General features: G+C 40.0%; 1 protein-coding gene across 1 annotated transcript in view; it reads left to right on the top strand.

Moving 5' to 3' along the window:
- rad50 (RAD50 homolog, double strand break repair protein) overlaps positions 1-25,263 on the top strand; it is a 46,911-nt gene extending 21,648 nt beyond the window's left edge. The window contains exons 16-26 of the mRNA XM_062537012.1: positions 1,606-1,732; positions 2,581-2,774; positions 3,818-3,928; positions 4,366-4,458; positions 4,551-4,664; positions 5,255-5,382; positions 10,793-11,017; positions 20,395-20,480; positions 22,848-22,990; positions 24,132-24,265; positions 24,822-25,263. Coding sequence (XP_062392996.1) covers positions 1,606-1,732; positions 2,581-2,774; positions 3,818-3,928; positions 4,366-4,458; positions 4,551-4,664; positions 5,255-5,382; positions 10,793-11,017; positions 20,395-20,480; positions 22,848-22,990; positions 24,132-24,265; positions 24,822-25,008 — 1,542 coding nt within the window. The 3' untranslated portion in view covers positions 25,009-25,263. The remainder of the gene's footprint in view (positions 1-1,605; positions 1,733-2,580; positions 2,775-3,817; positions 3,929-4,365; positions 4,459-4,550; positions 4,665-5,254; positions 5,383-10,792; positions 11,018-20,394; positions 20,481-22,847; positions 22,991-24,131; positions 24,266-24,821) is intronic.
- The last annotated feature ends 1,896 nt before the right edge of the window (positions 25,264-27,159 follow it).

Here is a 27,159-nt window from a genome sequence, read left to right on the forward strand (position 1 = left end):
GCCCTTGAACAACTTAAGTAGTCATGTGTACCTAGGGCCCTATGAAAGGCCATCTGTTTGGTCAGATTTTATGCTCTGAGACCCATTGGGAAATCTACTAATACTAAACATCTGCTAAATCTACTCTCATCATACGTAGGTCAGGTAATTATCACTAAATGAAAACTAGCCTATAGAAACATTTGTCCCAGACATTCTCCTTCTTGCTCAACCATAGTACGCACATTTTAAAAACTTGTCCTTTTTTCAATTAAAACAACTTAAAGACACAATCATGTTACTGAGGGATCTGTATTTGTTTTCCGAGCTGATCACACCTTTTTTAGAGGTCGGGAGTTTTTAAAGTCGGGTCCTCCGAGTTTGTGAAGACAGTATAATTATGCTGTTTACATACTGAATTGCATGATTCCGTTAGCAATCTTTTTGGAATCACAGGGTCCTTTGAGCCCTTGTCTTAAAAGATCCCTTTTTTGTCAGTCCAAACTAGAAATTGGATGACTTCTGCATATTTTGTGAAAAGTACTTTTTTTGTGTGTGATGAATTTGTGAGTCTGATGTACTGCAGGCTTGTCCAAAATTCTGAATTTTAGAATTGGCCTCCATTCAATTCATGAATTGGAATTTTAATTGAATTGGCTCTGTCCCATAGGAAGTTGAATTGGAATTGGAATGACAGGAAGTGGAATCAAATTCATGGCAATTCAAAAGAGTCACACAACATAAAGAATGTGTTAAATCTCAGTCATTCAGTTTTGGGAAGGTTACGTTGGAAATGTATTGGTTACTGTTTTAAATTATTGTTATTTTAAAAGTTGTGCGTTTGATGCAATCATATCTGACATATGTGACCCTGCAAAGCGAAACTAGTCACTTTGGTAAAATGTACAAGATTAAGTTTTTGTGCTCACATGAGCGGCCATAAACGAAACTTTCCAATAATATGTATATCGAGGATATTTGAAAAACTATCGCTAAGATAACCGCATTCAAAGTTGACATGGTTCTCCCGTCACAACATGCCAGAGATGCCGTGGTGTACTGGTTAGCGCATCGGGCTTGTAACCGGAGGGTTGCCGGTTCGATCCCCGACCAGTCCACCACGGCTGAAGTGCCCTTGAGGAAGGCACCTAACCCCTCACTGCTCCCCGAGCGCCGCTGGTTGGGCAGGCAGCTCACTGCTCTGGGTTGTGTGATTCACCTCACTGTGTGTTCACTGTGTGCTGTGTGTTCACTAATTCGGTTAAATTGGGTTAAATGCAGAGAACTGAATTTCCCTCACGGGATCAAAAAAGTATATATTCTATTCTATTCTATTCTAATCGGCGTGGAGAACGGGAATGACTTCTAATGTGTTGAATCTTCACCGGGTTTAAGAGTCAAAACTTATGTTTTTCCGTTTGTATGTATATTTCACTGAATTTCTACTTCCATTAATTCAATTTGAATTGTAATTCTACATCCTGTTTTTGACCTAAATTCAAATTCATTCTCAATTCAGTTCTGAATTTTGCACAAGCCTGGTGTACTGACGTGTGTTTGCTTGTGGAGTGTGTACATGATTAGACATGATCAGAAAGTATTTCCAAACGTTTTGCTGGCCTGCAGATGGACCTGAAAGACGTGGAGAGGAAGATAGCTCAGCACGCTGCCAAGCTGCACGGAGTGGACCTGAGCCGCACCATGCAGCAGGTCAGCCAGGAGAAACAAGAGACACAGCACCGGCTGGACACCAGTAAGGCCAGCAGTTCACACATGTCTCTATACTATCTACACTTAGCCTGATAAACCAGCCTAAATGGATTGGATGTCTAATTTAGTCTGGCCCCGATGAATGGATACAACGGAACATTGTTGATGAGCACAACCCGTTGTCTTTCAAACCGTGTCTGTGCCTATAGGCCAACGCTCCCTCAAAACCCCGCCCCAGAGCCCTCTGCCCCGCCCGCGTTGATTCAAAACACATCTCTGCGTTGTGATTGGTTTAGTTGCCATCTGCCAGATTCAGGGCAGTGTTTTCAAAATGTTCAATGGTCCGAGGCCAGACCCAAATGCAGGCAAAACATTTTGCCGTCCAGCAGTTGGCGCCGGTTTTCCAGGCTAATCTACACTACTATTTACAATCATTTCTACAGTAATTTCCTGTAGACTATCTACAGTAAATTCCTGTGTATTAGCTGCATTGTGTGTAAGCCGCAGGGCAGTGTTTTACGCAAGTTTAAAGAAACAAAACCATATTAATACCATATTAAATGCCCCCGTGGATTAACCTCATACCTGAAGAAATTTGGCAAGATCAATGTGTAAGCCGCAGCTAATAGTCAGGAAACTACGGTACATTTTCTCAGCATTATCAGAGAATTTGCTTTTACAATATTTTTTTTCTCCTTCAACAGTTGATTATGTTGTCTTTGAACTATTCTCAATTAAATAGAGGTTTAACATGATTTATAAATCTTAACATTCTTTTTTTATTTTCAATTTACACAGCAATTGGTGCTGTACACTTTGTCCATAATGAGTGTGCCGTGGAGCTTTTGTGAACCAAGTTTCTTTCTCTTTTTCCTTCCTTTTTTGCCAAAGCGTCAAGTAAGATGGAGCTGAAGCGAAAGCTGATCCAGGACCAGCAGGAGCAGATCCACTCGCTGAAGAGCAACGTGAACGAGGTCAGGGCCGAGAAGCTCCAGATCAGCAGCAACATGCAGAAACAGAAGCAGCTAGAGGCCCAGTGTGTGGAGTTCACCACTGAGGTCCAGGCCCTCACCAGAGAAATAAAGGTATGAAACTGTGGCACACAAAAAGAATGATTACATTAGGTAACTAGAAAAGCACTCAGAGAGCGCAGACCTCCGCCTGTATTGTTCTTCCTAGGTTGTCATACATTTGACCCTAAACTATTCAGATCGCTACTACCTGGCCATACCATGCCATTACACCCCTAAGCGAAACACATAAACAGCTCTGGAATCCCGACAGAATTACGGATCACTCCCAAAATGTAATCGTTTCTTTCTTGGGTCATGTCTGACATTTGCTGAAAATTTCATCGAAATCCATCAATTACTTTTTGAGTTATCTTGCAAACAGACATACAGACAAACAGACAGACAAACAAATGCCAGTCCCTGATGAAAACATAACCTCCTTGGCGGAGGTAGTTACAGTTGCATCACTTTTAGGGATACATTGATTGTGAAAGTCTGGGTCAATATAGATACTAATGTATAAAATAAAATTAAAAATCCGATGACAGATGCCGATACCAAAACTTTTTTCTTAAGTTGTTTAAATTGTTGTTAATCGTTATGGAAGCAAATCAGCCACTGCCATTGGTAAACGTCGTATAAATTTGCCGATACTGGCTGATACCGATGATGGCTAATGTATCGGGGCATTCCTACTGTATATTATTTCAGCACCTGACAAAGAAACTGCTGCGGCCACTTCTTTGTATAACGCAAGTCTTCCCTGATAACCAAAACAAGTGTATACATTTTGTTTTGGTCCATTACTACTTTTTTCTATTACACATTTCAAACACTGAGTTAAACATCAAAGCAAAATAATCTGAATGGGAAAATTCACAGCTGCTGTTGTCAAACAGCTATAAACTATATATTAGAGATATTAGGGAACACTGACAGACAATAATATGCAACTAAATGAGATACAATACAAATGAGATGCCATAGTTATCCCAAAGTAGCAAATAAATGAATAAGTAAAACAGCTATGTAACTTGTAGACTTGCCAAATAGACTCTCAGTATACCAGCAGGTACTGTGTTAATTTGGTTGTGTGCATATGTGTGTGGTTACAGGAAGCTAGGGAGCAGGTGTCCCCACTAGCTGCGACTCTGGAGAAGCTACAACAGGAGAAGCAGGAGCTGATGGCTCGTCATTCACAGAAGCAGAACGAGGGCCAAGAAAAGGTGTTCTACTAAATCCACCTCACACACATGCACACTCTTAATGATACTGTATCTCTCTCTCTCTCTTTCTCTCTCTCTCACACACACACACACACACATCCTACATCCACTCACCCAGGCCAAGACACACTCACTACGGGAGACGCACACGCACACACACACACACACACACACACACACACACACACACACACACACACACACACACACACACACACACACACACACACACACACACACACACACACACACACAGTCACACGCACACGCACACGCACACACCCATACACATGCGCACACACACACACACACACACACACACACACACACACATATACACATATACACATGCACACACACAAACAAACACACATGGACAAACCAAAACTTATCTCTCTATCAGTGTGCTATCTTTTTTTCTGGTCCTTCCCTTGTAGATCAATGCCATAAAGGACAAAGTAAAAAATATTATGACACTGGAGCGGGAAATCAAGAAATACACTGATGAGAGAAAAGATGAGTATAAAGAGGTAATTAGCCACTTTATCAAACTTTAACCTTATTTTAAAATCAATGCTGTAACTTTGCAAAGTTTGTAACATATTTTTGAAAATATTTTAAGCAAAAAGAAGCAGAACTTCAAGAGACAAACAGGAAACTTTATGAAGCAGAAACACTACGAGAGAAGATCAACAAAGAAATGGCCAGCATCAGACAAGACATAGACACACAAAAGGTAAATGAAAAAAACAAAACAGATTGCACCAAGGAAGACCAACAACAACATCTCATGCATTCCTTTACTCCCTTCACCTTGTCCAGAATTTCTCCTTGTTTGTTAAAACTGAGCTACTGGCCCCAGCCATGGCGCGACTGGCTGGGGCACCTCCACCGCACGCCGGTGACCCCGGTTCGATTCCCGCCCTGTGGTCCTTTCCGGATCCCATCCCAACTCTCTCTCCCACTCACTTCCTGTCTGTCTCTCTACTATCCTGTCCAATTAAAGGCATAAAAGGCCCAAAAATCTACTATCAGAGGATAGTATTGGTTTGGGGGAAAAATGTAGTATAAAAAAAAAATACACCGCACTCATGATCAAAGGTGCTAGAAAGAAGCAAAAGTGTGGGAATGATGGGAAATGTTTGTATCACCGTGATTATAGTAGGATAATCGAAAGTTCTGCTTTTTATCAAAGAATCTAGCATGGATTAAAGTGTGCAATTTGTGATTGTCAATTTTCTACTATTGTCAAGTACGCATACAAAAATTGTAAGCTCGTGAACATGATGAACATTTGTTTTATTTTAAACTTTTATCTTTGTTTAGGTCCAGGAACGCTTGCTGCAAGATAATCTCACCTTCAGAAAGCGCAGTGAGCAACTCAAAGAGGTTTCAAAACAGCGAGAAGCTCTTCTGAAAGAAATGGGCAACATGAGAGTCCTGGAGCTTCGCCAGTAAGTAAAAAATTCTTATGAAGACATGAGATATGATCTCTAAATCCTGATATGACTGGGCCTTAGGTCATAGAGGTTTGCAGAAGGCTGGTTTAGGCTGTGTAATGACCTCTGCCTCAGTAGTGAAGCAGATTAGTGAAACAATCAGTCACTTTGTGATACAAGCATCAAACGTGCTACAAATATTATTTTCTTTGGGACCCAAAACTTATCCAAAACGTCAGCTTATCCAAAAAGAACATTAGCCGTGGAAAAAGTCCAACATGGCTGCCAATTGGCTCTTCTCACATGTCTTTTTGTCTATCCTCCCTTTTTTGTCTATTCTCCCTCCAATTTTAGAGGTTTTATTGTAGCTCTAAAACAATATGTGAACTAGGCTGATTATTGATAAGCAAAGACTGTGTAACTGATTGGCCAAAGTAAGCTGTTAATACTGAAATGCTGAAAATATCCTTTGAGTAGATATCAAGAACCACGATCAGTGAGGAACAAGAGTTATCAACATTTAGTTTACTCCTAATTTGCTATGCAAACATTAATTTCAGGGTCTCCGATGGCACATCCATAATCCACGCTGTTTTGACAAATGCAATGTGAGGCTAATGCAACACGTAGGGGCTTGGATTTAAATGTGGAAACAATTTAATCATAGATTGCTTTCAGGGGCCTCTGGGAAAACATGGATTTGCCTTAATTCATTTAGAGAGTGAATACACAGAGAACTATGTACAGGATAATGGACGACACGCCGTGCGGTTATTCAAAGTTAATGCACGTTCTAGGCGGTGATACGGCCCGACGCGAAGCGGAGGGACGTTCCGTCTAGAAAATCCTGCTTATTCCACTGTTGCCACTTACGTTGTGTTCGTTCCTGGTGCTAATTTAATTGCTCTAATCGCTAGAACGGTATTGTTTGTAGAACTACTTTTCCCAGACACATTTCAACTAATTTCTCAAACTGCGGTTACTAGTTCTAAATGGATGGTTGCTATGGCCAAAAGCCAGCCGTTAGTGACTTTCGTACAAATTAAACTTGAGTAAAAAGAAATAAAAGGGAAATTTGGCCTTTAAGTAGTACAATTCTGTGTACCTGTATACCATTGCACAGTCAACAGAGCATTGTCCAACTCTTACATATTTAGTACAGTAACAAAGCAACAAGTGTCGTGTTAGCATGTGTCGCTGTGAGGTGCTTCATAACATTCAAGTTGTTTGAGGCAGATGTGGATAGCTTTTTTTCCTGGGCTTAGCGTCCATGTTGCATAAGCCTTCTTGCCTTTAATTTCAATGAGCGAGAAGTAGTGCTGATATTTCCAGTTTGGGAATGCTACCTTTTGAATTTCTCTGACACCATTGTCGCTGTCTTGTGTTTAGTGGTAGTCAGAGCATGAGCAGGGCAATCACCCACCCAGCCAGTTATCATCGCATTTGCAACGTTGTCATCATCCCCACCCCTGCTCTCTCAAGGCAGCTGTGCCACTTTACATTCTCAGTGCCGATAACGGAGTTGTAACAATGGGAAAAGTAATTCATTAGATTACTCCGTTACTGAAAAGATAATGCTGTTAGTAACGTCGTTATACTTGAACGCTGTTGCTCCCAACACTGTTCACGATGCTTCTTGTTATCGAACACAAGATTTAAGAAATATGATTGAGCCAGCAGTTTTTGCACCTTATCAATATCAGGATGCATGAACTGATAATGCAGGCAGACCCTCTACATGCCTTGCTAATGCATTGCAGCAAACGTCTAGAAGTAGACATTCTTAATGGCAGGAAACCATAGCGGTACAATCGGAGGCCAGGATATCAAGGCGCAGAACCACTAACAATCCCTCAGGCCAGAAGGTGCAAGTCAGGAGATCTTACATGACACCAGAAGGAGTGAACTCAGGCAAGCATCTTCAATGTGAATGATAGTAAAATAGCTGCCCAAATAGCCTTGAGAGCAGCAATCCCCTATTGAAGTAACTCCTGGAGAAAGAATAGAACGCCTGGAATGGAAAGTACTATGAAGACTTAAACGGTCATTTCCCGCATATAAGCTGCATTGTGTATAAGCCGCACAACAGTGTTTAAAGCCAGTTAAAAGAAACTAAATCATATTAACACCATATTTACTGCCCCCCTGTATTAACCTCATAGCGTAAGAAATATTTGCAAAATCAATGTATAAGCCGCGGCTCATAGTCAGGAAATTACGGTACTAGAATTTAGTACTCTGAATGAACACTACCACTGAATCAGACAGGCCTGAAACTAAGAGCCCTCTCCTCTCAGCTGGCCTCAACCTGAGGGTGCCCTGCTCTACTGCCGCACAGGTGAGAACATGAGAGGAGTGGACATTGGCCTTAGAAACATAAACACAGACAGACGAACTATGGCTAGTCTCGACAGGGATTGTATATGAGAGACTACTCAAGCTATTCTTGACATTTCTCTTTCATCTTTCAAATGCATGATCTGATTATTGTGGAAAGCAAGACAATGGCTATTTTTAGCTTGAAACCCCACTGTGTTTCACCAGGAAGCTCATCAGACTCTATTAAATCTTGACCTATTTGGTATTCCAATTTCTCTGAAATGTGAGAAAATGATTTACCAGTTTATCATGCCAAATGGGTTTTGAACACACCCTCTACTACATCTAAGCTGTGTTCTGATGTGCACATCCATAATTTAGTAGCGGATATCTTTGAACCATTTAGCAAGAACCTCTGCCATTAGGATTTCCTCTAAAACAGGGGTGGGCAAAGCGCCACATGAGAAACTGCCATCTTTCTTTGAGGCCCCATATGACACCTACCCTTTATTTCTTAAAATGTTTAATTGCTTAAAATAATCACGCCACAAAAGCTCTGCCTGGCTCAGAATCTTTGGGTAGTTGCTGGTATGGTGGACCTGTTCATTTAAAGTATTTTATGTAATGTTCTGCGAAAACATAAAACCTAGTGGCCATTTTCAACAATGCCTAAGAAAGGTACCACAAGGGCTACAGAGGGAATATCCGATCTGCCTGTTCAGACTGCAGTCGCATTGGCACATATCAGATTCATATCGGATTTATTTACTCATAATGAATCCAATGCTCTTGTGTTTGGAGCTTTTCAATGTTGCCAATGTCCTATCTACCAGAAGAAGAAGAACAGTTTGTTTGTCAACCTTAACTGTTGCTTCAGCTGGCTCTCTCACTGCAGCATGTTGGATGCTGTCCTCCTCTCCTACTCGTTCTTCAATGTTTAAAAAATGTATCTCTTTTGGCCCCAGCTGTGGCGCAACTGGCTGGGGCACCTGCACCGCACAACAGCGACCCGTGTCTAATCTCCGCCCTGTGATCCTTTCTGGATCTCCTCCCTGCTCTCCCATTCACTTCCTGTCACTCTCCACTGTCACTATCAATAAAGGCATAAAATGGGCAAAATATATACATTATCACTAGTGTTGGCATTACAAAGTAACGCATTACTGTAATACTGCATAATTCCACTACTTTTACGAGCATGTAACTAAGTATTTCTTTAAATCAAGTAGCGTAATTACAATTACTGAAATTTAAATGAGTTAGTTACTTTACATTACTCTCTTTTGTGAAAAATGAACGCTTGCAGACAAGAAGTCAAGATACGCTTATTTTAGCTGCTTCTGATCTGACGTCGCAGGGTGGCGCAATGATACACCGATCAAATCAATCAATGAGCATTGATTGACCCCAGCCCTACAAATGCTGAAGGCGCCACTCCATGCAAACAACCAAAGCTAGACTTTACGGACTGCAGTGCAGCCGATAAGCCAGGCAGAGTTGAATAAATTGGTTGACTGTTCAGTACTGTTCATATTTACATTTAAAAAGCAGACATAAAAGTAACTTAAAGAAGTAACTAGTAACTGTAACTTATTGCCAATTTCCAGTAACTTGCCCAACACTGATTATCATACTGGTTGGACTGTTCAGCTCTCTTTCACACTGATACCTCCTATTCAGGCTGGTCCTCATCCACAACATGTGCCTTATTCAATCGCGGAAAACACTTTTCAATACTCCGCAGCAAACATTCAGCGTAAGAGTAAAAAAATAGCATAACATTATCGATAAGAAGTTTATTTGATTCACATCAGCTACATATAGTGTGACCACTCAAATGTGCAGTGCCCTCCAAAAGTATTGGAACACATGCTTAAAGTTAAATATAAAATCATCTTTTGGAAATTGATCCTAATGCCTTAAATGTTAGCTAATTACAGTAGCTGGTTTCATTCTCATTGAGCTCAATGCAATTCAAACTAACTGTAAGCTAATTAGCTAACAGCTAATAACTGACATAAAGCATGCCAAACTCTTAGTATGGTGAAGGGTATAGTGTTGATGTGGGGATATTTCAATTCCAAAGGCCAAGGGGACTTTATCAGGGTGTATAGTGTCCTGGATCCGTGAAATAACTGGCCTTTAAAAATAAAAATAAAAATCCTCTATAGGAATTTAATATGGGCGTTCCAATACTTATGACCCCTGTATTTTAAGGAAAACATTTATTTATTTACAATACATTATTCATTCACAAAGAACTTTAAGCATGTGTTCCAATACTTTTGGAGGGCACTGTATTTTAGCACAAGCCTACTACACTACTTACACAGTTGCTTGTTGACTAATGGTAGGGTCAGTTCTCCAACAGTAACACACTGACAGCATTGCATTCAGAATATAACATATTTAACTTTTTAATGTGTGATTGTACAGGTGTTCAATAGTTTCCAACCTTTTCCAATTTCACTAGCCGTCTTGCCCTAAGTAGGCTAAACTTCTACACTTCCAGGGATCATCTCGTTTTCCTGGAGACAGGCGTGTTGTGGAGAGAAGGGTGTGTGTGTGTGTGATAGAGAGAGAGAAAGAGCAAGCGAGTGAGCCATATAAGAGTCCTTTTTTAAACATTGTTTAAAAATAATGAAACTCAATATGTGCTGGTTGATGTTGATTCTGTGGCGTAATGCCACAAATTAGTCAGTGTGTGGGAAACACTGAATTGTCAGCGTAGACCTGGTAAAGTCTGTGACACCTGTGAGTGCTCCTGCTATTTAGCTGACTAGCTCTGTTAAAATGGGCACCTTTTTAAAAAATAAAGCCAAAGGGAGAGAGATTCTTTCAAGTTTTTTTATGATTAAGTACAGATAGTGCACTATTAGGCCTGGGAGATAAAGAGATAGTGATGTGTAATATCACAATAGAGAATTTATCAATAGTAATAGTTCAATAGACTTCTTGACAGTTTTATTAAAATGCATTGCATTAACAATGGCAGGGAAATCTCAATGAATATGCCAACTTCAGATACATGAATAAACTTCAAATGTTCTTTCTCCCTGACTTATAAACTGTCCATCTTATCCCCTCTCACTCTACTCTGTGATAGACAACGGAAAGATCTTGAGGACAAACTGGAGGAGTTGAAGAGGAAACGTAGTGTGGCGCTGGGAAGACAGAATGGTTTCAAGGAGGAGATCCTCCGCTGCCAGAAGGAGCTGCGAGAAGACCAGTACCGCCACGCCGTGGACCGCTTCAGGGACAAGATGATCGTCATGAGAACCACTGAACTCATCAACAAAGATCTGGATATCTACTACAAGGCCCTGGATCAGTGAGTACAGATTTAACACCTACGCATCCACTGATGTTAATGTCTTCCTGGCACCTGTGTGGCAATGACTTAATATTGTACTGTAGCAGGGAATACAGTGGGTAGAATAAGTATTTGACCCCATGGCATGCTAAAGTTGACTAAAAAGAGGAATATAAAATCATCTTTTGACAATTGATTGTAATGCCTTAATTAAACCACCGCTAAGGACACCAATTTTCTTTGTGATTGAAGAATGTATCGTAAATAGATAAATGTTCTTCCTTAAATATAGGGGGCATACGTATTTGCCCCCTATGTTAAATTCCCATAGGAGCAGGAGGATTTTTTATATGTTTTTATCTAAAGGCCAGCTATTTCATGGATCCAGGATATTATGCATCCTGATAAAGTTCCCTTGGCCTTTGGAATTAAAATAGCCCCACATCATCACATAGCCTTCACCATAGCTAGAGATTGGCATGGTGCTTTTTCCAGTTAGCCTATTAACCTGTTTGATGCTCATTGAGCTCAATGCAAAAAATCCTCCTGCTCCTATGGGAATTTAACATAGGGGCCAAATACTTATGCCCCCTGTATTTAAGGAAGAACATTTATCTATTTACGATACATTCTTCAATCACAAAGAAAATTGGTGTCCCTAGCGGTTTGAGTTTTACTATTTCTTTTTTAATTAAGGCATTACAATCAACTGTCAAAAGATGAATTTATATTCCTCTTTTTAGTCAACTTTAGCATGGGTTAAAATGCTTATTCTACCCACTGTAATGGTTCAAAGAAGAAGAGAGGAAAAACGTAACCTGTAAATTAACAGAATTGTAGGATGCACAGAACCGAAATAGGGAACAAAACCAACTTCACTGCCAGGCAGCTGCCTTGCGACACTCTGGGGGCATGAACATGGGGAGCTTATGAAGGCAAGGCAAGGCCATTTTATTGATCTGTCTAAATTTTATTTATTTATTTCGCACATTTCTTACCAAGGCAGTTTAATGTGCTGTATATCCTTAGTAGAACACAGCAAGCAAATCACAACATTTAAAATATAGCAAAAGCGGCAAAATAAATAAAATGAAGGATAAATAGTAATAAGGTGAAAGATGAAAACAAATGATAAAGAATAAATAAATAGATACAAATAAAAAAGCTAAATAAAATGCTTTTAAGTAAAAAGTATAAAAATACATTAGATCATCTTAGAAAATGCGATAGAGAATAAATTAGTTTTTAATCTGGTCTTGAAGCCCGGCTCTTTTGATGTGGTTATGCAGTTGGTTCCATAATCTGACTGCAGTGTATAGTGGTGTAGTGTGTCTGCAAGATAGTCAGGCCCGGTTCCATGCATTGATTTAAAAACTAGCAACAGTACTTTAAAACTAGATGTATATGACCGCTGCTTAGTCCTGCACATTCTCTCCGCAAAAATAAATCACGTTTGTCAATTTGTTTCCATCTCCTACTCCATCCCCTGCTGCAACTTTTATGTATGTAAATTAGTGTGTGCATGTGTGCACTTGCTTTTGTGTATGTGTGCTTGTATATCTGTGAGATTTCACTTGAGAGTGTGTTTGGTGGGGTTAATGGGATGTGTGTGTGTGCGCACGTCTGCTTGTCTGCATTTGTGTGTGTTATTATTACACTGTCTGTGTGTGTGTGTGTGTGTATGTTCACTTGTGAGTGTGTGTGTGGGGGAGGGTAATGGTGTGTGTGTGTGTGTGTGTGTGTGTTTGTGTGTGTGTTTTTATGTGTGTGTGCATGTTTGTGTGGGGGGGGTGTGCATGCATGTAGGTGTGTTTGTGCATGCTTGCTTGTACGTGTTTATGTGTGTGTGTGTGTGTGTGTGTGTGTGTGTGTGTGTGTGTACAGGTGCGTGTGTGCGTGCTTATGCCTGCCTGTCTTTGTGTGTGTGTGCATGTGTGTGAGTGCATGTACCTGTGTTTGTGTATGTATGTGCGTGTGTGTGTTTGTCTGTGTTTGTGTGTGTGCGTGCATGTGTGTGTTTGTATCTTTATAAATTATGTGTTTGTGCATGCATGTACATAGTGTACAGTCACTAAATGTAAACATATACATTTATTGTATGGTCTCCCATGAGCTAAATCACACAAAACTTGGCATACGTCAAATTTCGTGCAGTTTTGAACCTGTCAACCAAAGATAGTGATTACAATGCCTACTTTTTGCTTTTTCATTTTTGACTAGGTGGCGCTATATATTAAATGATTGGTTATGGGATGGGTTGAAATGGCCCGTAGGCTCTATGGTTCTCAAGATTTTCACAGAAAACTGTATCTGGCCATCTACAGGCCAGTTCGTGTACAGTCACTAAATGTACTAATTAATTAATTTATTGTATTGCCCCCCATTAGTGATGCGCGGGTCGGCCCGTAACCCGCAGACCCCGCGGGTAACCCGCGGGTCGGGTTGGGGCGGGTAAAGAAATTATCACTTTATTTGCGGGGCGGGTTGGGGCGGGTCATTAAAAACAAAAATACATTTTAAAATCCATGTATGTTGCGTGCAATTCCCTATAGCCTATATTAAAGGAACCGTATGTAGGATTGTGGCCAAAACGAGTAGGCTAACCCACTGCAATTACTTTCAAAATACTGTTGCGAGGCGTATCGCCTCTCCCTCCCCTCTGAGTCGCGGTTGCCAGCTTGCTGCAGGATCCAACAGGAACAGCAACAGGCTGCTAGCTGTCAATGGCAAGTGCTAATGTTGTTTTCCTCAGCACAATGACAGAGAAACGAACTCTGATAATGCATTGCTAACGTCAGCAATGACTAGCCGTTATTATTTCCCAAACAATTCCTTAACCTACCTTTTCAATTCAATGATCCACCTCCTCCATATGGCTCCACATAACGTTACTTTGCACAAACATGCATAACTTGTTTGTTCGACTGTCATAGGCTATTTGAAATGTCAATTTACACTAAGTAGCTTACAAGTAGGCTAAGTTAGCCAAATTGATGAATCTTTATCTGTCCAGGATCAAATTAACAACACTGACTGTCTTCAAATTCTTCTCAGTTTTCAACCGCCTCAATCTGCTATACAAATCCTTGTTTTATTTCGGACGTATTTCGTAGGCTATAGGCTAATGTTTAGCCTAGATTACAAACGCTGCTTTGTAGGTTTTTGCTGTGTATTTCTAGATTTTTTTTTAAATGTGTAGCCTATCATCTTGTTATAATGACCTGATTATCGTTCATATTCATAATTATAGCCTTTGTTGTTGCCAGTTTACAGGCGATGTTTCCAAGCACTTACAATGCCCAGTATGTAATAGTCGCGGGTGCGGGGCGGGGCGGGGCGGGTTTTCAAAATAGATACAGTGGTGCGGGGCGGGCTGGGGCGGGCCAAATAATTTCATAAAAGCGGGTTGAAAAAATACCCGACCCGCGCATCACTACCCCCCATGAATAGAGTTCCAGAGTTTCATCTTTGCTTTTTAATTTTTTACTAAGTGGCGCTATACATTAAATGAGTGGTTACGGGAGGGGTTGACATGGCCCCTTAAGACCAACATACAAAAAATGGTGGTCCTCCTAGGCCCTACGGTTCTCATGGTATTCACAGAAAAGTGTGTCCGGTCACCTACAGGCCAGCTGGTGTATAGTAACATAAATTATTTTACTGTATGGCCCCCCATGAATGGAATTCCACAAAACTTGACATGCATTCAGAGAGTGTCATAATGATCCTACACTTCCAATTTTGTGCAGTTTTGACCATATCAGGTCAGAATTACAACACCTCATTTTTGCTTTTTCATGTTTAACTAGGTGGCGCTATACATGAAATGAGTGGTTATGGGATGAGTTGACAAATCCCCTTAAGACCAACATACAAAAAAACGTAGATATTCACCGAAAACTGTGTCCTCCCTACCCTCCTTTCGGGGGGTCCAGTTCGGCGGAGGGGCGACAGATCAAAACCATAAACTATGGTTCCATGCTACCCATGTGGGGCTACATGCCCACTAAGTTTCGTGTACCCCGGTCTTTCAGTGTCCCGGGAATCCTCGACAGAAATTTGCACCGTCACTGCGCGGTGGTCACAATAAATTTTATTGCCAGGAAGCCAGCAAAGAGACTTAATAATTGGGGTGATGCAATCAGTTCTTGGTTAGAGCTCTTGCTGCTACATGTTGAATCAGTTGTTGTTTTATTGTCTTATATGGCCTATAAAAATACCATTAGAGTAATTGACCCTATTAGAGATAAAAGCATGGACGAGTTTTTCAAGATCAGTTCAGTTCAGTTTAACTTTATTGTCCCAAAGGGAAACTCGTCTCGCCGTCAGGTACACATAAGGTAAAAATGTCCTAATTTACTGTAACTGGAGTATCCCATCTAAAACATCTTTTGTATTATCATTACCTCTGCCAAAGAGGTTATGTTTTCATCGGGGACCGGCATTTGTCTGTTTGTCTGCCTGTCTGTCTGTTTGTTAGAAAGATAACTCAAAAAGTTATGGATGGAAATTTTCAGGGAAGGCCAGAAATGATCCAAGGAAGAAACGATTACATTTTGGGAGTGATCCGTATCACCGTCGGGATTTCAGGGGCGTTTATGTTTTTCGCTTAGTGGTGTAATGGCATGGTATGGCCACGTGGTGGCGATCTGAATAGTTTAGGTTCAAATGTATGACAACCTAGGAAGAACAATACAGGCGGAGGTTTGCGCTCTCTGAGTGCTTTCCTAGTTTTATGTATTTGATACAATTTGAATATTATTTGGGCCTAAAGCCATTAGCTTATCTACTTACAGCGATATTATCAATACATTTTTACCTCCGCCAAAGAGGTTATGTTTTCATCGGGTTTGTTTGTCTGTCTGTTTCTTTGTCTGTTTGTCTGTCTGTCTGTCTGTTTGTTAGCAAGATAACTCAAAAAGTAATGGATGGATTTCGATGAAATTTTCAGGGAAGGTCAGAAATGACCCAAGGAAGAAACGAGTTATTGGCGTTATTGGGCGTTTATGTGTTTCGCTTAGTGGTGTAATACATGGTATGACCACGTGGTGGCAATCTGAATAGTTTAGGTTCAAATGTATGACAACCTATAGGAAGAACAATACAGGCGGAGCTTTTCTAATTTTATTATGCATTTATATTTGCTAATGTATTTTGCAGAATTCATAGTTGATGACAACTGACAGTTGGAATGGCGGAACAGTTATTAGTTGATTTAGTTTAAATACTTAAATGATTTAATAGTGAATTATTGTAGTGAGGACTTCTTTGCATTGTAGTTTAAACAGGTAAGTTATTTAATAGTGAATTATTGTAGTGAGAACTTTTATTTTCAATCAGTTCCAGGCAGAGAAAACAGCTGGTTCATCAGGATGTCCAGGATGGCATTGCCCAAATATGGACCTTAGAGACAAGCGAGTGGGAAAACTTCTTGTCTTGTCTGTGTTTCGTCAGCTCTGACATAGACACTTCCTCTCAGGGTCTCTGTGGTCAGACTTTACGCTGAGTGACTTAATCTAGTGAATGAGTAAATCGATGACTAAGTGAAGGGTTCTTCCATCAGACTTCAGACATTAGACATTAGACATTTTTTGCAGGAATATTATCAACAATTAATGTTGTTGATTGCATGTATTGCTTTTAGATATTTATAACATTGAAATGCCCCTCAGCAATGCATATTGAACACAGAATCTAGTAGAGTAGGTGTACCTCTTTAAGATTTAAGAGGGTGTGCGGTGATATCCCTTGGGCAATTTTGTATATTAAGCCTTTCTTGTCCAATGTGTTGAATATAAGGCGGAAATACTACAGGTGAATAGGGTAATCACCGGGCACCCTGTTAAATCTTAAAGAGGTACCCCTAGTCTACTAGATTCTGCAAAAAAAAAAAAAACTTCAACCGACAAAACCAGGTCTGACCCCATGGCTGCCTGACTAAACCACCAGGGCAGGATAAAGAAACATGCTTAGCTTATTCACTGTCACCCCCAGAGTTACGTAAGATGATACGCACCTTTCTCCTTTCTGTACGGGCAGTAACTCAGTCTGAAGCACCCACCGTTAGCATAGCTTAGCTTAGCATAGTTCACTGTGGGCAGGTGATTTCTTCAACATATACTAACTTTGAACTATGTTCTCACTCTAAATAGGAAAAGCACTGCTACTTGAGCAGAGTGATTTGTACGCAGCACCTGAAAAGCTGCTGTAGCGGCTGCATGTAGAATGTAGAATGTAGTTCCAAGCTTGTGTATGCTTAGAAAAGGGCTGTGTTGCATTTAACATTGAAGTTTCTACATTGTAATCATACTAGTCAAAACACGTAAATAAATAATTTGTTCATGGTTGCTAACAGAACTTATTAAAACAACTCTAAAGCACTTTTCCTCTATCGCACACACACTATTTGTTTATCCAGCAAATAACAATGTCCACAGACAAGGATTATGTACAAGGAGTATGTTGCATGATTTTCTAAAAGTATGATGTAATGAAGAAGAATCGAAGAAAGTCAAATTTGTAGTTTCTTACGTCTCATTTCTTCAAACTACAGACACGCTACCCGATCTGGTAAAGTTACATAGTGCGGTTATAGCCGATAGAGGGCCGCAAAATGAGAGCAGAAGTGTCGTTCACCCTGTTACGAGTTGATGAACCGCTGAAATGATTTTGGAAACATTATTTCAAAATACAAAAAACTCAATCGTGTTGCTTTAATTTAAAAATCCAATGTGTTCTTGTCATGTGAAGTGAATTACTCCTTTGGATTAATGGGGAATAAAATGTCTTGGACTTAGACTTAGCCACGCACTATTCAAAGCAATTAAAACATTACTTCAAGTGTACAGAGGTGAGGTGAGAAATCTGAGCTCAGATTTCACTAGAGTAATGGACTGTACCTTTAACCTTTAGTTATGTGTCATCAAATTACTCTTGTGACTCTTCAGCCAAAAGCGTTTTCAAAGGAAGTAACTGCTTACAGCACCATAGTGGAGCTGGGGTAGATTGTCATCATCCTGTCGTCTTTACCGAGGTGGTTTCTGACCGTATCTGTAGCACTGCAGTCGTTTCAGATTATGACCACTGAACGTCCATTTTCAGAATCAAGGAAATTAGCAGTGTGAGAATCATTGGCTGTTGATCTCTGAAGTTTTCTACAGGTTAGGTCAAGACAGATTTCACTTACCATAGCGGCTGTCAAAGGCAAATTGAGAGATATTCTATTTAGGGCTGTGCCGACGATTAACAATTGTAATTATTTTGACACATTGTGTTTTGCAAGTATGCTCTTGTTTTGTGAGCTATAAATCCAGTGCAACCCTTTACAGTGTTTTTTTTTTTTTCTCTTCATATAAAATCAAAATAGTTAAGTCCTTTTTCAGATCACAGATTTCAGATGTGGCAGTGTAATGTCAAAACAAAATCATAGTTGTGCTAATTGTTTGTATTTCCATCAGTTTTGAACCGAATCAAGGGTGCATCATCAACAATGGGTGTTGCATGTAAAACAAAAGTTAATGAGATGCATGAACGGGAGAATGATATGACAGTTGTCCCGTAAAAATGACAGAAATTATTTGTGTGAAATGCTAGTTAACATTGGCAGTCTAGTGCTAGTTGACTAGTTTTGTGTACTCATGGCAACAGTTGATAAGGAGGGAAAACACATGGGACTTGAAAAAGGCATATGCTGTCATGGCAAAGGAACTAAAAAATACCATTGAAGCACAGCACTACGTATCCACCACAGCTGACATTTGGAGTGCTAATAACAGAAGCTACCTCGGGGTGACTGTGCACTTGATCGATAATGAAAGTTTGAAACGGAAGAAGGTGGAAATAGCCTGTAGTAGACTGTTTCTCGGAATATGGCGTTACTAATGACAAAGTCAGTGCATGTGTGACAAATAATGGCAGTAAGAGGGACGCCCATGCAACGCAGATGTTTTCTTTAGTATTTATTTAAACGGTGCAAAACATTGACTAATGTTTCGACGTTACAAACATCTTCATCAGAGTCCTTTCATACACTATCTGTCCTGGCCTGGTTGCACCAGATCGTCACACAACTGCAGAAGCGCGGAGAAGCTTCCTTTGTTCGCAAATAACGGCAGTAACTTTGTGAAAGCGTTTAAGGCGTATCAGCATGTTGAATCCGAGGAGGGTGAAGGGGAAGTGAACCTTACAGACATTCACAGTATGCTTTCTACTGATGATGATGCCCAGTCTGGGCTATGTGTACTGCCTCCCTACCATAGCTGTGCATCTCATACAGTGTGTCTAAGAGCAAACAATGAGGTTGATAAATGGCTGTCAACCAATCCAGAATCAAGACCGGTGTACCGCAGTGCTACAGCCAAATGCTCAGTACTGTGGACAAAGTGCAGTCTCTCCACAGCTGCAGCAGAGTGCCTGAAAGAGGCTAGTGGAAGAAGTTGATTGTCCCCACAGTAACATGGAGGAACTCATTCTTTGATGCCTATGCTCGAATCACAGAAATGCCCCTCACTGACAATAATATCTGCACACAGTTTCAGATTAAATTCGTGAATGACGGGGAATACCATGACGGGGAATGTGTGATTATGAAACCCGTCACGGTCACACTAGACATCATACAGTGTGAGGACACTTATACACCGATTCTGCGAAATACCGGAAGTAGAGCAGTCGCCCTGTCTGCGGTGTGCGTGAGGCAACGAGGATTTTAATTAGAATGTATTCCAATGGAAATCGCAGTTACACTTTCAACATAATTCGAAGTCTAAATATACAAACTTAATGTCACATAATTTATACCACAGCTACCTAAGAGTTTACCAAAGATAACGATGTTGTCCGATTTCAATTTAATACATTTTTCTGAATTTGGGGAGGTCTCGTCAAGATAGCCTCTTTTTCCATTGTTTCCATTTATTCCTATGGGAATGTTAGCTTGCGACGAACGTCAACACAGCGATGTGTGTTGATGTGTGTTGTGTGGATTCAATCTTATTACCTCCGCCAAGGAGGTTATGTTTTCATCGGGGACCGTATGTTTGTCTGTCTGTTTGTTTGTTTGTCTGTCTGTTAGCAAGATAACTCAAAAAGTAAAGAAATGTTCAGGGAAGGTCAGACATGACCCAAGGAAGAAACGATTACATTTTGGGAGTGATCCGTAACACCGTCGGGATTCCGGAGCCGTTTACGTGTTACGCTTAGTGGTGTAATGGCATGGTATGGCCACGTGGTGGCGATCGGAATATTTTAGGTTCAAATGTATGACAACCTAGGAAGAACGGTACAGGCGGAGGTCTGCGCACTCTGAGTGCTTTTCTAGTTTCTGATGTGACTTGAACTGCCAGGCCAGTTGCCAGTGTCAGTGTTTTACGTACTTGCATTTTTTGGGTCCACAGGACAATTATGAAGTTCCACAGCAAGAAGATGGAGGAAATCAACAAGATCATTCGGGACCTGTGGAGAAACACCTACCGAGGACAAGGTTTTTTTGCTGCACATAAACATGCATGTTATGATGAGAGACATGTTGCTCTCATTTGTAGGGCACATAATGCATAATGTGTTCCTACCCGACATGCACAAATTAATGGCACAGAGTTTCCAGGAACTTCTATAAACGTCAAGCTTTCTTTGAAGCTCACCTCCGTTTATGATTCTCTTGACTCATCTGATTTTCTCTACATTGTGCCATGCAACTTCCCAACAGCTTAAACCCACTTTTAAAAAAAAAAAAAAGCGGACGAACTACATAAATCCTTTACTTAAGTGAAAATATAGATACACCATGCAACCATACAACCCACTTTAAAAAAAAAAAAAAAAAAAGCGGACGAAGTACATAATTCCTTTACTTAAGTGAAAGTATAGATAAACCATGTGAAATACTACTCTAATACAAATGAAGGTTTTTAAGTCAGATTTTTACTTCTTCTTTTAAAAATACTTAGTTATTCAGAAGTACAAGTATTTTTCCTTTGTAATTTATTGAAATGTAATGTTTATTTGGTCATATAGGGTGCATAACCTTTGGTCATAGGACTTGAGGAGACCTTTAGTTTCTTATATCCAACAAAAACATCTTGCCTACCACAACTTTGCTGTTCAACTGTTCAACTGGATGCAATGATATAATTTAAATCATTATTCATTCTCTGTTCACAAATCTAAAACATTTCACTGCCGAATACAAAACCAGATATCATCATGGTCAAATGACCATATTTTATCAATACAAGTGTTCATGAGCTGAGCAACAGAGAGGCAAGTTATGACATTATTCACAGATTGAGGTTATTCTATTGCTAAACAACGGAAAGGGTGGTGTCATGTTCTGAGAATTCTCATTCTGCTAAATCTGACAATTCCGACATATTCCAATGACAGTAGCAATAACGGCAAGCTTGCCTAGAGGAAATCATGAGATGGATGTCATCTTCATGTCATAAAATCAAATTGAGAATGATAGCTATGAGTCCTGTAAAATGTCGCCTGTTAACAATAAGATAGGAAGAAGTTATAATTTCCTGTCAGGCGATTGTCTAATTTCATTCCAATTTAGCAATGATCACAGAGGATAGCCTGGTTAACACCAGACCACTTCTCAGATTTCAATTGCTAACAGGTTCATTTGGGTTCTCCCAGGCTACATAGCGCATGTTCTGATGAAGAATCTGTTGTCACCATCATTAGCACATACAATTCGGCCAAGTTCAGATTGAACTATTGACAATTTAATTTCAAGATGGTCCATCGCATTATTGCATTTAAAGAATCAAATGTGGTTAAAAGTAGGTATTATTCTATTGCTAAACAACGGAAAGGATGATGTCAGGTTCTGAGAATTCTCATTCTGCTAAATCTAGCAATTGCAACATACTCCAATAACTGTCGCAATTACGGCAAGCTTGCCTAGAAGAAGTCATGAGATGAATCTCAACATCACATCATAAAATCAAATTGAGAATGATATCTGCGAGTCCTGTGAAATGTTGCCTGTAAATAAAATAGGAAGAAGTTTTCTTTTTCTTTTTGTTGTGCCTGTCAGGTTTCTAATTTTTTTCTAATTGGGCAATGATCATGAAGGATAGCCTGGACTGCCTGGTTAACACCAGGCCACTTCTCAAATCTCAATTGCTAACATGTTCGTCTGGATTCTCCCAGGCTACATAAAGGATGTTCTGATGAAGATTCTGTTGTCATCATCATTACCACAGCCAACTTCAAGATGGTCTATTGCATTATTGCATTTAAAGAATCAAATGTGGTTAAAAGTAACAAGCACTTTATGTTTATATTTTAAATGTAGTAGAGTCAAAATGACAGTATTTGTCTTTTAAATGTAGTGGAGTAAAAGCAACACGTTTTCAAAACTATTAAGACTCAAATTAAGTACAGATACTCAAAAACCATACTTAAAGGGACACTTCACCAATTAGCATTAAGCTTTGTACCTTTAGAAAACCAGTCATGTTTTTGAATGGTCGTGCATCGTTCCCTCAATTTGCCTTGAGATGGGAGAAATACGGATTTCAATGTTGGACTTCCTGCTTTCAATGATGTAAAAATCATCATTTTATATCATTGAAAGCAGGAAGTCCTATTCATGGGTTTCATTGAAATCCGTATTACTCCCATCTCAGGGCAAACTGAGGGAATGATGCACGAACATTCAAAAACATGACTGGTTTTCTAAAGATACCAAGCTTAATGCTAATGGGTGAAGTGTCCCTTTAAGTACAGTAATCAAGTAAATATCCTTAGTTACTGTCCACCTCTGGTAGACCATCATACAAAAAAAAGCGTTAGATTGCTGTTGCCAATCAACTTCTGAATTCATCTACTCTTGCAGATATTGAGTATGTGGAGATCCGCTCAGACATGGATGAGAGTGAGTCTGCCAAGAACAAGAGGCGGATATATAAGTACCGCGTGGTGATGGTGAAGGGGGATACCGCACTCGACATGAGAGGTCGTTGCAGTGCTGGACAGAAGGTACTTGAAGAAACTATGCAAGCTCCAACTGATCTTAAAGGAATACGCCACCCAAAAATGAAATTAAGCCAGTCTCGGTCACCCCCAGAGTTAGAACAGTGAAAAAAACCCGATTAAAATCTGTCCGGCCATTGTCCTGCTTTGGGAGCAGCGTTTTTAGCTTTAGCTTAGCACAGTTGCTGTAAATGAAGGGTGTCAGTTAGCACGTCCTCCAAAAAAGTGACCGAGACATCTAATTTTTTTTCTAAATATACCTTGGGAGACGTGTGTTCAGAACAAGTACAAATCATAATGCAAACTCGAACGAGGCTATTACCTGGGCAGATATTTACTTGGAACTATATTCAGCCTCATCACAGGTGAAGCACCGCTAGTCTCACGTAGCACTTGAAAACTCCTTGAAAACTTCGACTGGAACTTCATGGAATGGGATTGAAGTGCTGCTGCATGAGAACCTTGTGCCTACAGTATCTAGCAGTGCTTCGCCTGTGATGAGGCCGAATATAGTTCCAAGTAAATATCTGCCCAGATAATAGCCTCGTTTGATTTTGCATTATGATGTGTACTCGTTTTTAACACATGGCTCCCAAGATATATTTAGAAAAAAATGTAGATGTCTGGTCACTTTTTTATGAAGGACGTGCTAACTGACACCCTTCATTTACAGCAACTGTGCTAAGCTAAAGCTAAAAACGCTGCTCCCAAAGCAGGACAATGCCCGGACGGATTTTAACCGTGTTTTTTTCACTGTTCTAACTCTGGGGGTGACCGAGACTGGCTTAATTTCATTTTTGGGTGGCGTATTCCTTTAACACCAGGTTTAATATCTGGGCAATACAATGCATTGGTGTTACTCCCTCACATTATGTTGCTATTGGGCTAGCATGTAGTTGCCTGTAGTTGTGCCCTTGAGAAAGGCACTTAACCCCAAGTTGCTCAGAGTACACTGGTCCTTGTAATTTATAATAATGAAATACTTGTAACGCCTTCTAATACTTGACATAGACGTTGCTTTGGATAGAAGTGTCTGCTGAATGAATGAATAAATGTATTGTAAATGTAAACATTCCTCCATATATCATCTTTAACATGCATAGAACATAGAATAGTTATTCACAAATACAACACATAAAACCTCCAGGTCTTGGCATCACTCATTATCCGGCTGGCTCTGGCAGAAACCTTCTGTCTCAACTGTGGCATCCTGGCCCTGGATGAGCCTACCACAAACCTGGACCGGGAGAACATCGAGTCTCTTGCTCATGCGCTTATAGAGTGAGTATACTGTTCTGTTTGCTGTGTCACTGGCTTGAGTCGCTGTTTTTTGTTGACTTGTCTAGTCCTCATGTCTTTCAAGTCTGTCTTGTCATTATGTCTCTGTGTAATTTATGTATTTGTTGCCCCAGGCCAACCTCCCTTGTAAAAGAGATTTGATTATCTCAATGGGATATCACCTGGTAAAATAAAGGATCAATAAATAAATATACAGCACCCTGACATCAACACTTATCAATTATCACATGAACACTTTCATTCAGGTCTTTCAATGTGTGCCTTTTGAGTTCAGGGATGTAAAGATTAATTGCACTGTGCTTTTTTCAGGCGAGCTAGACAGAACTTGTTCATTGTTTTTTAGAGGAAGGATCCAGGAGGGAGAGCAATGTGTGAAATCAAAACTATGGACAGATAACAATCGTTTTTTTTTTTGTTTTTTTTTTTTAACTATCTACGTAAATTAGGTTGTGAGGCTCACTCAAGTTATTCACAAGCCCACTGCTGGTTTTGGGTTCAATTCAGTTCTTTTCACAATTTTGTTTTTGCTTTACAACAGAATCACAAAGATTCGACAGAAGCAACGCAACTTCCAGCTGCTCATCATCACTCACGATGAAGACTTTGTGGAACTCCTGGGTCGCTCAAATTACATGCAGTATTTCTACAGAATAAAGAAAAATATTGAGCAATGCTCAGAGATCACCAAGTGTGATATCAACTCTGTCAATACTTACCTGCACTAAATAACAGACTGCAGGCTCTGATGTTGTGTACATGGCCACAGTTCATGTTCCTTTTTGCACTTAATGTGACAATAATGGTTCATTTGTCAATGTTATTGAGTGAAGGATTTGTGGAAGTGTCTTATACCATATTAATAAGTGGCCTTGCCATTAAAATGTGAACAGAATTAAAACAAAAACGTTGAATTGTAATCGTGTGATTTCATTAATTTCCTTGAAGATCTCTTCCAAGTAGACTTTGCACCTATTTTAGACTACAAGCAGTAAGCATGGATATATTTGTCCATGATTGCAGTTAACCGCAGTCACATATTGCATGAAAGGTCTGTACAGTTTAATGTGAGAGCCAACACTTCACTTTAGGTAAAGGGAAAAGTGTGGTCATTCTCATAACTCTTATCCGGTATTCAAAGAAAAAGTGTTCTTGGGGTTGTCTCTTTGATGTACAACTATCAAACCACATCTCCATCAAGATCCTTAGTGCTCTGCAGCTAAGCGGATGCTCTGCGTAAGGGCTGAAACTGCAGAATTATCCCCTCTCATCGGCATATAAAAAGAGCGCAGATGGAGGCCAGGCAGAAGACCACAGCTGTGCAATAAAAGCCCTGATACAAAACACTTAGCGCAACTGTAGCTTGACCGCCACACCAAAGCCGTCACTTTAAGATGCTAACCACTGCCGTGCTCCTCAGCCTGCTTGCTGCCTTTGCTAGCGCTGGTCCTGCTCCTACGGCGGATTGTCAGTTTTTGAGACAAATCCGAGACAAGGTGATACAGTGCCAGAATGCCACCGCGGTGAGTTTCATCTTTCTTTCCTGTAGGGACCTGTGGAACAGAAGTGTGGTTGTGTAGTAATATTGCTGCAGTAAAGATATTGTGTTTGTTTTTCATTCCTCCTTATTTGTTGGCTTCACAGTTAGAGCTGAATACAGAGTACGTCGAGGAGCTGAAAGAGCAACATCAACATCAGATGCACTGCAAGGTGAGACACTTTAGATAAATAGATTGTCTTCATCCCCAAAGGGAAATGATGGCGTTTCAGCAGCAACTATCTCAGAAGACAACTTTTCTACCAGTACATGGGGAGTCATTGTATATTGTTATAGCAATGGGTAGGTAGCCAGTAAAGACTGTAGCAGTCTTAGGGGATATTTGGTTGTCAGCACTATTTTTGAAGGAGCCTTCCGCTGTTTATTGCTTGCTTTTATTATTATTATTATTATTATTATTATTTTGGTTTGTCAGTGAACGTGAATTCTTTTCTTTCACAGAGAACAATTTTATGCAAAGCCGAGATGATCCTGAGTGACACAAAGGCTTTGAATGCCACACAGACAGTGAGAAATGTCTACAGGGCTTTACATGGATACAATAAGAAGCACAATGTAAGAGTTGATTTCTCATTTTTCTCATTCTCGTTTTCTTTTTTGTGTGTTTTACGAGGACATATATATTAGGATATCCCCATGACCTGTTCTGATGGACACTAAAGACTAATAGTTATTAGACACTAATACATAGAGAAATTACAGGATCCCAAAATGTTACTGCCTTGCTACATTAAGAGATTGTTCTAAATTGCAGTTATTGTTCGAGTAGTGTGTCAGTTCAGTAGAACCATTAGTGTTGCATTGATCTTATCCAATTGGTGCTAATGATGTAATGCTTAATGTTTTATTTCACAGAAATTGTGTCATGGTACAAAGCCTGAGGAACAGGCTGATAAGATAATGCTGAGCGGTTTTCTGAGTGAGTTACGCCAGTGTGTCCAGAAGCTGTATAACGACTGTCAACCGAGGCTCTCTCCTTGACTCGATCATAAGCTTTGATATTTAATGCCATTTGTGAAACAAAATGTGCCATTTCCTTTTGTTCTTTTAATTTATTAGAAATATTTGTATTTTGATAATATATTGAGATATCTGTATTTATATTCCTGTTGTATTCGGTTACATTTTTTACAACAATAAAATATTATTTTAAATGTTTTTTGTAATGTACGGTTTTTTTTCCTGATTTAATGACACGGATAAATGTTACAAATATGCAGAGATTTATTTGGTATGAATCATTATGGGTTGAACTATGCACACAATAGCCGTGTTCAGACCGTTGGGCCAAAGCCGAGCTGGCCAGGCCGTGCAGGGGCTA

The sequence above is a fragment of the Sardina pilchardus genome, chromosome 5 (genome assembly GCF_963854185.1).
Source record: "Sardina pilchardus chromosome 5, fSarPil1.1, whole genome shotgun sequence".
Taxonomy (NCBI): domain Eukaryota; kingdom Metazoa; phylum Chordata; class Actinopteri; order Clupeiformes; family Clupeidae; genus Sardina; species Sardina pilchardus.